This window comes from Schistocerca piceifrons, chromosome X (assembly GCF_021461385.2).
Source record: "Schistocerca piceifrons isolate TAMUIC-IGC-003096 chromosome X, iqSchPice1.1, whole genome shotgun sequence".
Taxonomy (NCBI): Eukaryota; Metazoa; Arthropoda; class Insecta; order Orthoptera; family Acrididae; genus Schistocerca; species Schistocerca piceifrons.
Genome location: NC_060149.1, coordinates 216,557,024 through 216,573,090, shown reverse-complemented (window position 1 = coordinate 216,573,090; position 16,067 = coordinate 216,557,024). Strand labels below are relative to the sequence as shown.

Below are 16,067 nucleotides of genomic sequence, written 5' to 3'. Positions count from 1 at the left end.
CGAATATAATAAACTTTCTTAAGGCTAAACAGCCTATGTCCACATATCAGCATGGTTTCAGAAAGCATCGCTCGTGCGAAACTCTGCTTGTCCTTTTTTCACATGATATATGGACAACTATGGATGAAGGGCAACAGGTAGATTCCATATTTCTAGACTTCCAGAATGCACTTGACATGCTGACCCAATGTAGGCTGTTAACGAAGGTACAAGCATATGGAATAAGTTCACTGATATGCGAGTGGCTCGAAACTTCTTAAATAATAGAACCCAGTATGTTGTCCTCGACAGCGGGTGTTCAGCAGAGACAAGAGTATCATCAGGAGTGCACAAGGGAAGTGTGATAGGGCCGCTCTTGTTCTCTATATACATAAATGATTTGGTGGACAGGTTGGGCAGCAGTCTGTGGTTATTTGCTGATGATGCCATGATGTACGGCAAGGTGCTGAAGTTGAGTGATTGTAGGAAGATACAAGATGACTTAGACAAAATTTGTAGTTGGTGTGATGAATGGCAGCTAGCCCTAAATGTGGAAATATGCAAGTTAATGTGGATGAGTAGGAAGAACAAACTTGTAATGTTCAGATATAGTATTACTAGTGTCCAGCTTGACACAGTCGAGTCATTTAAATATCTGGGCATAACGCTGCAAAGCAATGAGGTGGAGCGAACATGTGAAAACTGCCGTAGGGAAGGCAAATGGCTGACTTCGATTTATTGGGAGAACTTTAGGAAAGAGTGGTTCATCTGTTAAGGAGACCACATGTAGGACACTGGTGTGACCTATTCTTGATTACTGCTCAAGTGTTTGGGATATGTCAGACTGAAGGAAAACATTGAAGCAATTCGGAGGAGGGCTGCTAGATTTGTTACTGGTAGGTTTGAACAAAATGTAAGTGTTACAGAGATGTTTCGAGAACTCAAATGGGAATCCCTGGAAGGAAGGTGCATTTGTTTCAGGAAACACTTATTATGAAAATTTAGAGAACCGGCATTTGAAGTTGACTGCCGAATGATTCAGTCCCCCCCAACTGTATCGAACGCCTTCCAGAAGTCAAGGAAAATAGCATCTACCTGGGAGCCTATATCTAATATTTTCTGGGTCTCATGAACAAATAAAGCGAGTTGGGTATCACACGATCGCTGTTTCCGGAATCCATGGTGATTCCTACAGAGTAGATTCTGGGTTTCCAGAAACGACATGATACTCGAGCAAAAAACATTGTACAACAATCGACGTCAGAGCTATAGGTCTATAGTTTTGCGCATCTGCTCGACGACCCTTCTTGAAGACTAGGACTACCTGTGCTCTTTTCAAATCATTTGGAACCTTCCATTCCTCTAGAGACTTGCGGTACACGGCTGTTAGAAGGGGGGCCAGTTCCTTCGCGTACTCTGTGTAGAATCGAATTGGTATCCCGTCAGGTCCAGTGGACTTTCCTCTGTTGAGTGATTCCAGTTGCTTTTCTATTCCTTGGACACTTATTTCAATGTCAGCCATTTTTTTGTTTGTGCGAGGATTTAAAGAAGGAACTGCAGTGCAGTCTTCCTCTGTGAAACAGCTTTGGAAAAAGGTGTTTAGTACTTCAGCTTTACGCGTGTCATCCTCTGCTTCAATGCCATCATCATCCTGGCGTGTCTGGATATGCTGTTTCGAGCCACTTACTGATTTAACATAAGACCAGAACTTCCTAGGATTTTCTGTCAAGTCCATACATAGAATTTTACTTTCGAATTCACTGAACGCTTCACGCATAGCCCTCCTTACGCTAACTTTGACATCGTTTAGCTTCTGTTTGTCTGAGAGGTTTTGGCTGAGGAGGAGGAGGAGGAGGAGGAGGAGGAGGAGGAGACAGAAATTCTGAACAACAATTCAGCCTTTATCTCCATCCATATCTGCAGATGATGCAGAAGCTACATTCAAATCATGACCTTTCTTCTAGCTCAATGAAGGGGTTTGTGTTTCTTCAATGTCAAACCATGGCTTTTCTTACAGTTTTGGAACCAGTCTTCTGCTGATCTATTATTGGTAAAAGGACTATGAATACTGCACTCAGTCAATACATTTTACAGTGTCTTTCACTTCCCATTTGTTGATCCAAATCCCCATTTGGTCGTACATTTTGGTGAGCTTGCTAGTTCCACTTCACCTACAGGAATAACTGGCTTACTTCCAGCTGTGCCATTGCTTATTCTTTGAGATGAGAAAATCACAAATCCTCCTTCAGTCCACATTTCCTGGCAGCACTTCTGGTGCTTACACTGGGATTTTCATTCACTTCAGTAGTCACTCTTAGTAGCTGGTCCTCTGGGTAGGATTTACCTTTCTTGCTGTATGTTTGAGGCATTTTCTACAACTGATGCTTTTTGCTTGAAATAAATCAAATTTACCTTGTAGAAGCACTCAATATGGCATATGAAAATTACCCCAAAACATATGAAAACACTTCAGTTTCTTTCAAAATTCCCATCTCTGCCACACTATTGTCCGGAAATTTTATTTCTAGCTTGAAGAGTGTTTGATGTAGACTGAAAACACTGCAAAAAATTTAACTATTGTTGATGCACTGCAAAAATCAAAAGTTAAATTTGAAAATAATGAAATGAAAACTTGAATACTAATTTTTTGCAAAATATTCTATCTAAACAAATGCTGCTGCAAACATAATAGGAAAATAATTTTATTCAAAGTACATACTGCTGCATGAGAAAGACTGCTCAGACAGAAAAGTTATTTGGCAAAAATTTATTTTTCTGTGAGAGTGATGAAGTTGTCTGTTAATTACCTCAAATTTACCTGTCTGAAAATTACATCAGGCTACTCTAACAAAGCACATATGCAAACTGTAACAGCCATCTTTATGTATGAATGTTTCAGCTAATGTTTTTCTCCTTCTTTCAATGGTTGTGTGTGTGTGTGTGTGTGTGTGTGTGTGTGTGTGTGTGTGTGTGTGTGTGTGTGTGTGTGTGTGTTTTAGCATACAACAGATGAGGAGGCTGATGAAATATCTTTCCAGACCTGATATACTATAATCTATTAGTTCAGCATTCAGTGCATTGCGATATAAATTTTATCTAACCATTTTTGGTTACTCTTCCACTTAATTTGTATTTCCATCACATAGTGGCATTTAATATGCACTAAAGTCATTTCCATGTATTTTTTAAATTTAACTGTTATTTCTAACCATTCTCTCTCATTTCCCACTGATTTTAGACCCACTAATTTTGCTACCTGCATTCAGCTCTCATCTGTCCAAAATGAAATCATTTTATTTTCACCTCTATTATATTGGTACTACTTATATACACAAAGTACAGAAAGTTGTATGTTTCCTGCTTGTGTTTTTCACAGTATATTACACAAAGGCTGGTGCAACTGTATCTCACCCAGAGAAGCAATAATTTTCTGTGTATTATCACCTGACAAAATGGGTTGCATTACTCATGTCCTACTTTCAATCAACAACCTTTCCCATTTCAAGTCACTCCAACTATAAGCTTCACAACACATTCAAATATTCCAACCATTGTCTCAATTTGAAACTTCGTAGTATATTAAAACTGTGTGCCAGACTGGGACCTTTGCTTTTGCAAGCAAGTGCTATACAGATTGAGGCATTCAAGCATGACTCTTGAGATAACTTTCTCCTGCATACTTTTGGGACTAGCACTTTTGGAGGAAATGATACTGCAGAGAAATGGCTCAGCCACAGGTTACGCGATTGTTTCAGAATAAGAGCTTCACTGTGCACTGAAATGGAACTTCCTGGCAGATTAGAACTATGAGAGACACTGGGAGTGGAACTTCTTGGGTAGCCAGAACTTCTGTGAAATTTGGAAAGGTAGGAGGACAGGCAGAAGTAAAAGCTGTGGTGGCAGGTTCTAAGTCATGCTTGGATAGCTCAGTCAGCAGAGCACTCACCACAAAAGGCAAAGGTCTCACCTTCAAGTCCCGGTCCAGCAGACAGTTTCAAACTGCCAAAAAGTAACAGCTCAGTGCAGACTCTACTGCAGAGTGAAAGTTCATTCTGAAACCACCTTAATTCAATACAATTCCCACTTCTTTACCCACTTTTTTCCTTTTTCTATTGTCTTATTCTTATATCCAATATTTTGCAACTTCTGCAACTTTAAACTTAGTAATCCTTGTCTCATTGTTTTAGTGTTTACACCACCTCCTTCCTAGTACCTTTTTATTAACAATTCAATTTTTACAATATTCTGGGTTATTATGCCATGATCAAATGAATTTATTGGAGAAACCCAGTATTTCGTTCATATCTATGGAGAAAAACTTCAAGGGTGGTTGTAGCTTCTATGAAGATCCAATTCACAACTTAACTCCTATTAGAATTACTCTTGCATTTAATAATCTCTAGTGTCTCTCCATATAGTCTATCATAGTACTCGCACATGGCTACCAGGACCTGAAGCTTATCAAATCGAATCTGATGGTCTCCTGGCTGCAAAGCATATCCTGCAACAGCAGATCTGTTTCTCCCCTTCCAAATTTGCTTTCTTTTCTTGTAGTCATTATTCCACTGTTCTTTTTGTAGTATACACTTACACATCCCCACAACTCCATTGATTCTTTCTTCTACTCACTCTCTTCACCCATTTTCATAATCTTAAAAGGTCTTCTGCAACAAGCACACAGTTCCACTTTTCATTGGCTTCCAAATATTGTCATTATTATCAAATAACTTCCTCACACTCATAAAATTATAGATTCCTCTCTTTTTCTGGACGAGCATTTGTTCTAGTCTTAACATCTCATCTTATCTTTACTTTCATATTTTCATTTATTTCAGCCCTCCTTTTTTAAAAAGCAAATAAAAACACTATGTGCCTTTTCCTTACTCTCTTCAAAATAGCTTCCACATCGCTTCTTTATTCCTGTTTCCCCTATTGTGGTTACATTTACTCAATCAACATATACGAGGTTGGCTAATCAAAAGATACTTTGGTATTTGTACTCTTCCCCTAGCTTCCACCTTATTTATTTTCCTTTACCTAGTATATTCTATATCACCTAACAAGAATTTAGTTTTGTGATGGTTAATAATTTTCTGCCATTTGCTTTAGTTCCCTTCCTTCATTTACTTGAGTTTGAAGGCAACAAGAGAAGTTTCAGACAATTTTAGAAATGTAGAAATAACTTACCTGGATGGAAGTAAGTATGGCTGAAACGTCATATGTAGGACTCCAACGATTCTGGAGTATGTCCAAACATATGCCACCATCTGCATACACATTCGGATGAAACATTTTGGACACAAATTTTACTGTTGGCGGTTTATTGGGATATTCTTCAGTAAATTCTATAGTTAACTTAAATGTGCCATCCTCAAATGGTGTGTCGTGTGGCCTGAAAAAGATTTTTGAGTTGTAAACAACAATTATTCAACAAATTACAGAGTTACTCTTGGCTGCCAAATGGTTCAAAACTTGTAAGCTAGTAATGAATAAGACCAGTATTTGAGAATGAGAGCTCTTAGTCACTTGTAACAAACTTTACACATAATTTCAAATCTTTACGAAAATTTTTCTCACTACCGGCAGTCTTCATGTCCTGTGCCACAGATAACAGAAAATTTTGCCACATTGTTCATTAACTTTTCTTCATCAGAGTCTCAAAATCTCATGAACTCACTGATGAAGATAGTATGTTTTGCCATTGGAAGCAGTCTCCTGTCACTACGCAATACAGCAGAACTATTGGTCCTGAGTGGAGAGCAGTCTATTGCCAGAGGAGGTATACGGCAGTAGGTGATGCTGCCGCCACATTCTGCACGCCTCACACTGGAAACAATGGGAACCAGTGGTGCTGTCTGTGGATGGTCAGTGCAGTCTGCAGTCTGTAGTCTTGTTTGGAATCACATTTATTCTGACAGATATGGACTTACAGTGTGAGTGGCTTTTCGATTGTGAGGTGCTGTTGGTAACATAAGGGTGTATACACAGACAAGGAAAAAAATTCCCAAATTTCCCAGTTAAAAAAGCACTTTTTCCCCACGTGAAAATACATTTCTTCCAAGGTTAAAAATACACTTCTTCCTTGATAAGTGACAGTATACTTTCCCTTCAAGCTGCAAAAATATCAATCCTTTGAATGGTAAATTTTTTATACACAAGCGTAGAACTTCCTGGCACTTCAGAGAATGAATAACATCGGGGGAAAAAAGAAAAAGTTTTTGAAAGATCTTTGATGTGCAGCCACATTAACGTTGCATATTTTCGTATTCATATTATGAAAGTTTAGAATCGAATTTCACCAAACACAGCACATCAGTTTCCTAAGCACTGAAATCAAGAATGAAATGCACATCTGTAAGCCAATCACAGCTCATGTCATTTGATCTCGCCAGCCAATGACGGCAGGTATTCAGAGCATAGGGCACGTGATGTAGTCAGCTAATAGCAACATCACTTAAGTAGCATGAACACACAAATATGGAAAGTTAATGGTTTTAATTAATGTACACAGTGTAGCTACAAGAAAAGCTAAGCTTTCACATATAATATTGGTCCTTTTGCATGTGTTACTCTTTCAGATACATCACACAAATGTGCCAGTAAAATTTTATATGACATTAATATCTGGTCTTCTGGGCTCGAAATTCCTGTAAGTGGCTGGTCCTCAATGCGTTAAGTTTTAAATGAGAGTCAAACGTAAAATAATTCACCTTGTGTAAAAGGAAATTTACTTTGACAGTAATGCTTTTCAAAGCACCATTCACAATATTTTCCCAAGACCTGTTAGAAATAGGTTCACATTTCAGCAGTTGCTAGAGTGTGCCAGAAAAAAGGCATTACTGCACATGGGCAGCTACGATGACGTAGAAAGCCTGTATGTTCATATATACAGGGTTGAGAAAAATTGTGTCACGAAATTTTAACCCTGTATAGCTGATGCCAGTAGGAACCAAAATTACTACATTGTATAGGTCAACAATTCACAATTTTTTAACTACAGAAACTTGGCGCCACGCACTTTGATTGGCCAAGGGATTGCCCTGTTGCCGGATGCTCTGGACAACACATGACGGCGAATGCTTTGACTGCCGGAGATCACAATGCATCCAAGGCAGCCCAGACGCTCTTGGTAGCGCGCCAGCCTTCCACTCTGGGGGCAAATCCGCCAGAGTCCTGACACATCCGTTGTAGTTTCATGATAAGATGTACCGGAAACAAACTCATCAACAGCTGTTAGTTCGTGTACAAGAAGTCTTTTACAAATTGTGTCAACCCTGGAAAGGTACTTTTTTTAGCTTGGACATTGTTTACTTAAAGCAGGTACTCAAACTGGTACCCTCTGGCATGACAAGCTTGGTAATGTCTAACGGTGTTTTGCCGAACACTCTGAAAGATTCTTGGCAGAGCCCTGATATGATTGGTGGCATCTTGAATGCAATCCATTAATTCCTATTCCTCTTCGTTTCTAGGTGGTTCACAACTGGGTAGGTGAACTAGAACCTTGAAGAATCCCCACAGGAGAAAGTCCGGTGGCGTGAGGTCTGGTGACTGCAGTTGCCATGTCCTACAAGCACCTCTGCCAATTGGCCAACTACCCGGCCACCTAAGAGTTCATTTAAATATCCACACACAGCACGATTGTTATGTGCAGGTGCTCCATCATGCTGCAACCTCATGCATAGCCGTTTGTCCAGGGGAACAACTTCCAGCGGGCTGGGTGGAGTTTCTTGCAAAAAGTGAAGGTAATTTGCCCTGATAAGTCAAGGAGGTAGATGGACCAGCCCAATCAGAAGGTCACCCACAATGCCTGCCCAAGTGTTGAGCGAAAATCGTGCCTGGTGTCCGTGGACATACGTGATGTGAGGATTTACGATTTACCCTTGCCCAGTAATGAACGTTTCGAGTGTTGAAAAGGCCATCCCGATGTAAGGGGTGTCCGTCGATAAACAACACAATGGTGGGGAAGTCGGAATCTCGGGCAACACATTGCAGAAACCACTGGCAAAACTCTAGCCTGTGTTCATAGTCCGCCACAGGATTTAGGTCTTTGACAGGGTGGAAACTAAATGGATTCTGGCTGTCATTCCTCAAAACCTCCCAGACTAACTGACGAGTGACCCCTATGTCATGCCCAACCGCTCGAGTACTTGTAGGTGCTTCCTTGAAGCGCTCAAGAACAGTCCCCTCAAATGCATCATCCCGTCGTGTTCGGTGTCTTCCAGCATCACCACGATATCCCACTAACGAGCCTGTTTTGCCAAGGCGCCGGTGAATTGCTGTTAACATTTGCAGGTGTGGGTGGCGTCTTGCTGGGTACCATTCCTCATACAACCGTCGAGCTTCATGCGCATTACCATCAGCTAGTTCATAAACAAAAACCATATCTTTTTGTTTTTCAAATGAATACTGTGCCGCCATGCTTACTGTATGACTAAATCCAGGTGACGTGTGTGCTCCAAAGCAAAGCTTGTGTGGGAATGCCTCTGCCAAGAGGCGGAGACAAACAGCAAGACCTATCTGACACTTGTGCATATCACGGCGGGGCAGTGACGGGACGAGGGACGTTTGTATGTGTGAACCAACAACCATAGTGCTGCACTTCAACAAACGAATGGCAACAGGGCAATCCCACGGTCAATATGAGCGCATGGCACCAAGTTTCTGTGGTTTAAAAATGGTGTGTTGCCGACCTACACAACATCAGTAATTTTGGTTCCTACTGGCATCAGCTATCCAAGATTAAAATTTCGTGACTCAATTTTTACATGATGTCATAAAAGAAATAGAACATCAGATGATACTGGAGCATCAAAATTTTGTAAACCATACTAAAATGCATGACTCAGCTTAAAATGCACAATCATATGTCCAGATTCACAATGAAGTAGGCTCAACTTGACATTAAGCTTTTCAGTGTGGTTTTTGGGATGCAAATTTTCTTGGTGTACCAGTACTGTATTGTCTCATGTTTGGTTCTTTATTATGGCATAGTGCCAGAAGTGCCAGAATAGCCAGAAGATGAAAATGTGCACTCTAAATTCAGTGAGCAGTTGAAATTACGCAATAGTGTGGAATGAAACACTTTGTTTCTAATAAATTGACTGCCTCTGTGGAAAAGATTAATAAAATCCACATTTATTTAGCAAACCGACAAAAACAACTTCATTGTTCTGCAAGGCGATTAATGCTTGACTGCCAAAAACATGGAAATAAAACAAAATCAGGAAACTGAAACTAATAACATATTTTGAATGTATTTTAATTCACTTGACAGCACCCGCCCACAGAAATCCATTTTGTTTTCATTTGACGTGAGAAGTGTAAATGAAGAGGAAGCAGCAAAATCACTATACGTGAATATGGCTTACGTGGAAACTAACCCCCTCCCCACTACAACCCCAGATTGCTCTGTGCATTTGTGAATCTAGCAGCTTGGGTCCACCAGAAATTTTTTTCCAGATAGCATCTGGCTGCTTGTTACTACTACTGCTGATACAGCTAACAGCCACACTTCAAGTAGCCAGAAGCAGGAAAACGTACTACCCATATGCACCTCAACTGTGCATTCGCATGAACCCGCTGGCAACTGCTTAAATGAACTTAACGTAAACAGTTGTGGCATCACCCTCATCAGCAGCAATTTAATGATATTAAGTATTCCATAGTCTTCATCCTAAAGCCTTTGAAAAATTTTGCTTTTTATCAGTTCTTCAAATCAAAATTGCAAAAATTTAATTGATGGCTAAAACAACCAAAAATTCCCAGAATTATAAAACATTCTCGGGTTTCTTCCAGTTTCCTCCCAGATGAAAAGATTCCTGGGTTTTTCTCGAACTTCCCAGTTGTCCTGGAACGCATACACCCTGTAACAGTTCTGGTGATGGACAATGAGAAGCAAATACAACGAATTATGAGCTAGATCTGAGCAGCTAATGACACTATCATTCGTAATTTTTCTCTGCTTTATAAATTAGGTTAACTAGTATTTTGTTTCACTCGCAACAGTTTAAACTGAGCTATCAGGTATTCAACATTTGGTTCTGAAGTTCTAGCAGGAGCCATGTTTATAGATTTTTTTTTTTTTTTTTTTACTCCAGGTCCACCTAATAAAGAAACATTTTTGGATTTACATAAAAAAAATACAGTTGTTGCATATTAGGAAGACCTGAAATCCAGTATGTTTTGGGCTGTCACATCCCATTTCAACCACCATCTCATAAAAACAGGGAGGAGCGGGGAGGGGGGCATGAACAGCAGCACCCGATCAAATATTCATGGCAATCAAGATTGTAAGATTGACCGATTCTCACTGGCTACTGTTTACTATCACCCAACTGACTATGAACAATGATAATGAACTGCCAACAGTAACACGCAACTGAAGAGCCACAGACACCATAATTGCACTTTACATTTAATTCTTAATTTTGTGTAGACTTGAGGATCTCCTGCGTGACAGCAGGTAGTGAGATTAACTGGTACAGATTGGTATGTTTTGTGGATGTATACTGCTGCTCTACCCTCCTCATTCATATCACCCTTCTTGTGGCTGATGTAGCCTTTAAACACATTGTTGTCTGTATGTAATTTGTCAGTTGTATACATAGGCATCCTGTGTCAGAATCTTCTATACTTCCATATATATCCTTAAATCATTCACATTCTATCGCAGTACACAAGCCATTTATCTGAAGAAATTTTCTTTCAACATTCTTCTTCTTCTTCTTCTTCTTCTTCTTCACGTTGGACACATCGTCAGCATCTGTATGCAGTTCTATTTCAGAGAAATCTTTGTTAGTTAATACTGACCACCTCCTATTTAATGGTCTTGTACTAGGTTCATTTGGACTTTGTTTTTGGGCATGGATTTTGCCTTTTCTTGTTGTGACACAGGCTATTTGGATAAAGTTGAACAGGTTTCTGTAAATAGCTTTGTGGTTCGGAGTTTTCTCCTTAGTTTGGTAGTTACCTTAGCTGGAACTGGATTAGAAGCAGCTGTAAGCTTAGTAGCTTGGGTATTATCACACATACATGCCTTTGTGCCAATATCTACTGCTTATGTTTACATGGCACTATGACTAACAGTTTTTCTGTGTGTGGCAGCAATGGGAAGTTGCAGGGTTTATATTCTTTTTTTGTCTTAATATATGTAATTCTCCCAGTTACATCAATTTCTTGAATTTTCTTTTCTTCTGAAAACATTGGGCAATTCCTACTCCAAGCAAGGTGATCACCTGAGCAGTTATACAGAAGTCTGCTGTTGAGCATGATGGTCCTGCTTTGTGGACATCTTTCCCACATTTGCCATTACACCCTACTGTGGTGTGACCAAATATGTATCATTTATTGCACAGCATTAGAATAGGTACATAGGGGCTTATCTTCAATCAAACAAATCCAGCCTTAATGTGCTCTGGAAGGACAGGGGAAATGAAAGTTAAGTTTTTTGTCAGAAGTTAATATTGTCAATATTGCAAAACCTGGACAAAGCATTTGGGGATGGACATCTTCCGTCTCTTTAAGCATGACATGCCAAAATAGAGGCGAGAGCTACACTCTAACCAACAACAAACACCCCATTGGTGGAGACATTGGGAGACAGTTTTAAAAGACAAACCTTTTACATTCTTGATAAATGTATAAACATACATAAAATTAAACACTAAAGACAAAAATATAGAAAGTATTATTATGCTACATTTTGATATTTCCACAAACTACATGAGTGTTAAAAGTACTCAAGAAAATGAGCACCTCAGAACCAACTACTAGAAGAGTATCCTGGGACTGAGGAATGGTGGAAACACAAACAGGAAGCTGTCATTTGTCAGAATGCAGGGAGAAGCTGAGAGAGTGACACAGTAAAGAGGCAGGCTCGGCAGCGCATGTGTATACGGAGATGGAAGAACTAAGCTGGCATGGTGTCATCACTGTGACACCTGCAGTGACCAATCCAGACAATATATTTGGAAACTTCATTTAGCTGAGTTACAAGTAATTAATACTCATTCTGGATGGGAGGTGGTTGTGCCTAAAGGTGTTTGTACCAAAGTCAAAGGCAGATGCATGTCACTCACATAACAATGTAGGAACCTTCCACAACTTCACAGTTGAAATTGTAGTCATTCAGCATGGGAGATAATTTAACAGCTGCTAATAGTCATGTATGCAAAGGTTTGTGGTTTAATGGAAGTAAGCTTCACAGATTGCTGAATGCATTCACATTTCATAAAAATAAATAAAAATTGTCAGTGGATTTCCTTTAGAACTGTTCTGATGTTATAACAAATCACTTGACATTGGGAAGAGTTATACTAGGATTTCAGCTGCCCTTGATGTGATGAGAATGGTATAAGAACATATTACTTGTGAGAGAACACAAACTATGATATGTGGCAAGCACCACTGACTTAATTCACTACATTTAAATGTCTTTTCTTGTGCTGCAAGAAAGTAGCTCTGTGATGATAAATGTCCACTACACATCACCTGCCTTGTTTGACAGACTAATTCTGCCATAGCAAAAATCTAAAATATTTGTCAAAACAAAACTTAAAAATGGTAGTTCACATTTAATAAATGTAAGAGCTTATTTAATGTGTAGAGAGAACTTGCAGTTTTAGAGGATTTTGATTATCAGCGTTGGTATATATACACCAATACATGTATTGTGTTCATTGGTTGCATCATCAGTCTGCAGTAAATTCATGACTGCAACTGGGAATGTTTAACCATAGTACATAGAGAGAAAACATTTAGTAACTGTTGTTAATCAATAAACCAAGATTACTTAAGCAATATTACACCAATATGGTGCCCAGGTGATGGGACATGTGTGTACCGGGCTGTGATAGGCAGATAGAAATAGTGAATGGCAAGTAAACCCACAGTTCTTTAAAGAATCACACTCACATGGAGATAAAACAACTTAAAGCATCTTATTAATTTACAAATTAGTTAATGTGTTAAATACTTGACTTTAAGCATGTAAGCGAGAAAAAGTTTCGTAAAAGGTTTGAAATTATGCTTAAAGTTAGTTTGAATTTACTAAGGCTCTCATTATGAAGCACTGGATGAATACAGTTGGAGTAACTTGCACACCATGTAAAAACTAAAAATAAAAAATAAGTCAAATTTAAAAAAGCTAGATTTTCATGCATCTCAATTTTTATGGCATCATGTCTCCTGAACTATATATTGTACAATAATATAATTTTGAAGGTACAGTCAGTGGTATATGTGGATAATGTCTACAAACAGCGTTGCAAATAATTAGTAGTAAAGAAGTAATAAAACAAAACATCGTGTCTGATACTGACGTTTGACTGTATGAACAGTGAAAACATAGTACATGATAAACATTTTCCTTCCATCATTTTGTTGAGGGTGTCAGCAAGAAAATATTTTGTGAAGGTTTGAAATTATGTGAAGTTTCTTGGAAGTCACCGGAAGTCATTGTCAAATACTAGATGAATATAGTCTTGATACATGCACACTGTCAGTTACACTGCCTCACAACAAACACAAAGTTTCTAACTGGAATACTTGCCTTATTGTGTTAAGCATTTAATGTAAGACTATACCTCCTATTAATGACAGCATTTCAAATTTTTAAATTAAGTCAATAACTACATGAAATATTGAAAATCAAATTTTGTTGCTCTTGGAAGGCATTATATAGGCAACCTGCAACTGATACCAGGTGCCAGGATAATGGTTTAGTAATATAGATACCTGCACGGGCAAGAAGATGTTTTCTTTTGTGACCTCTGTGTAACTGCAACCATTCAAGAGGTAGCTGGGGATCGCTGGGTCATTTAAATCAAAAAGTTAGCCTTCCCATGTGCTCAGCAGTTACACACCTACTGGAATAACAACGACGTGTGTGTGTGTGTGTGTGTGTGTGTGTGTGTGTGTGTGTGTGTGTGAGAGAGAGAGAGAGAGAGAGAGAGAGAGAGAGAGAGAGAGAACATGTAAACACACAAGAGTCACATCAATTCAAGGGAACCTTTTACAAATTAGTTTTCCAGTGACAGAATATGTTTGTAACAGAAAGAATGGCAGTAGAGAGAGCAGTTTTGTGACCTTGTACTCGGGCAAGTGCAGTAAAGTGTTACAAGCTCACCCTTCACTATCTTCATAATGTTTCAGAGCTCCATTACACATTCCACATCCTATTATTTTTTCAGGTCAGTCATGTCTGTGTCCATGATATCTCACCAATTTATGACACCACTGCTGACAAAGAGAGTATTGTTTTTCTACAGTTACAGCCTACAACAGCTTACAGAGTCTGGTGCCTGGTTTCTGGCGAGACATAGTAGTTTCAACCAAAAACATCCCACAGTGGAGTCATTTGACTAACTTTTCAGTTCAGCAATACTTTCCAACAGTTTGTTAATTCAGAAGGAGGATACTTTCTCAAAAAAAATCGTCTTCAATTAATCACAATAATGACATTATGACACTGTTGTGCCATGTTTTAATTGGCATAGTTTGCATTTAGAGATTTGTTTTTGTGTTTGTGAGATCCCATGATGATGTCAATTACAATTGGGGATCTATATAGCCCATCCAAGGAGAGCCTGCATGCTTGGGTAAAGTTATATGTCTAAGGTATGGCAAGTTTCCCAGAGTTTGCCTGATAACGACTGCTTTGCCTCAAAAGCCACCCATTCCATTGGCGCACAGCATACCTTGCGACTGACAGTTTTGTTTTGAGCTTCATACCTTTTCCGCCATATAGAAAGTTAAGCCAACACCACATGCTCTCCAAAACATCATACAATGGTCCACTGTTGTGCTCCATAGTAGTTGTTGAAGCATGGTCAGAGCACACAGTAACAGAAGACTGGCAGTGTTTATGAGCCCAACATTCAGGGGGGCTCCACGTTAAGTATGCCCGTGCCCAGTGTACTGGCAGACCCCAGGAGGGAGCGTGGGGAAATCAGCTCTTCCTCTCCCCCCCCAACCCCAGCCAATTTAGGGAAACAATGGAGAACCTTAATCCGATTGGCCAGGCAGGATTTTGAACTGCCATCCTCTCAAATGGAAGTCCTGTATCTTACAACTGTGTCATTTTGCTCAGTAATTTATCTCAATGATCAGAAAGTCTCGTTTATTTTTATTTTATTTTATTTTATTTTACAAAATCAGATCAGAAATCGTCATGTTTCTTGTCACAAAAACAAACTTGTGGCAATACACACCATTTACGAAGAGGAATTGCACCTTGAAATCTTCTAAGTAACAGTTTTTCTCTGTTAACAAATGCTTCCGTTTATTCTCCAAGGTATTTAAATTAGCTATTCCGAGATCAGGCGGTAGTCTCAATTGTTACTTACACGTATGGACTAAGGTCTGCAGCTTCCTTCCTTTTTTACTTATAATTCTGTGAAAGTTTTCCCTTCCCATGTGTTTTAGTTATGTACATTACTGTTTGTTAAATTATGTTCTGGCTTTAGTTTCACAAACATGATTGCTTGCAGGATGCACATAGAGTAGATGGTAATTATTTAAAATATATTTACATACAGGTACTGTGGATGAGGAACGTTAAGATCCATTCCAGTACACACACACACACACACACACACACACACACACACACACACACACACACACACACACACACACACACACATTTGGACTGATTTTCTTACAGATATGATGTATGGGCTCATGGAAAGAGTTTGGTGTTCCTCAACAATAATACCCAAAAATTTATGTTTTTTGTATACACATGTGCCAATGGAAGTGTAAATGGAGTAGGGAAGGTTGGGGTTAACTGAACCCAGTTAACTGGAACATCACATTAATTAACAATTGAAGAGGTAAAACTATTTTTTGGTACCATAAAGCTGTTGTCTTAGGTTGAATGTACTACTTGACCATATGTGGCTACTGTATGTTAGCTAAATATGCAGATAAGTATAAAAATGTCGAAACCACCACTAAGATTAATTTTTTCTCATATCAAACAAATTCTCCTACGATTTTAATTACTAATACTACACAATTTTGTTTGTTCAAGTTAAATTAAGGGTTTATTGCTTTATGATACTCCATGAAATAAAAGTTGTGAATGG

The 16,067-nt window shown here is 39.0% G+C and overlaps 1 protein-coding gene across 2 annotated transcripts in view; it reads right to left on the bottom strand.

Moving 5' to 3' along the window:
• LOC124721859 (ubiquitin-conjugating enzyme E2-17 kDa) overlaps positions 1–16,067 on the bottom strand; it is an 84,289-nt gene that overhangs the window by 30,241 nt on the left and 37,981 nt on the right. For both annotated transcript variants that reach the window (XM_047246994.1, XM_047246995.1), the window contains exon 3: positions 5,167–5,371. In XM_047246994.1, the coding sequence (XP_047102950.1) occupies positions 5,167–5,371 (205 nt within the window). The remainder of the gene's footprint in view (positions 1–5,166; positions 5,372–16,067) is intronic.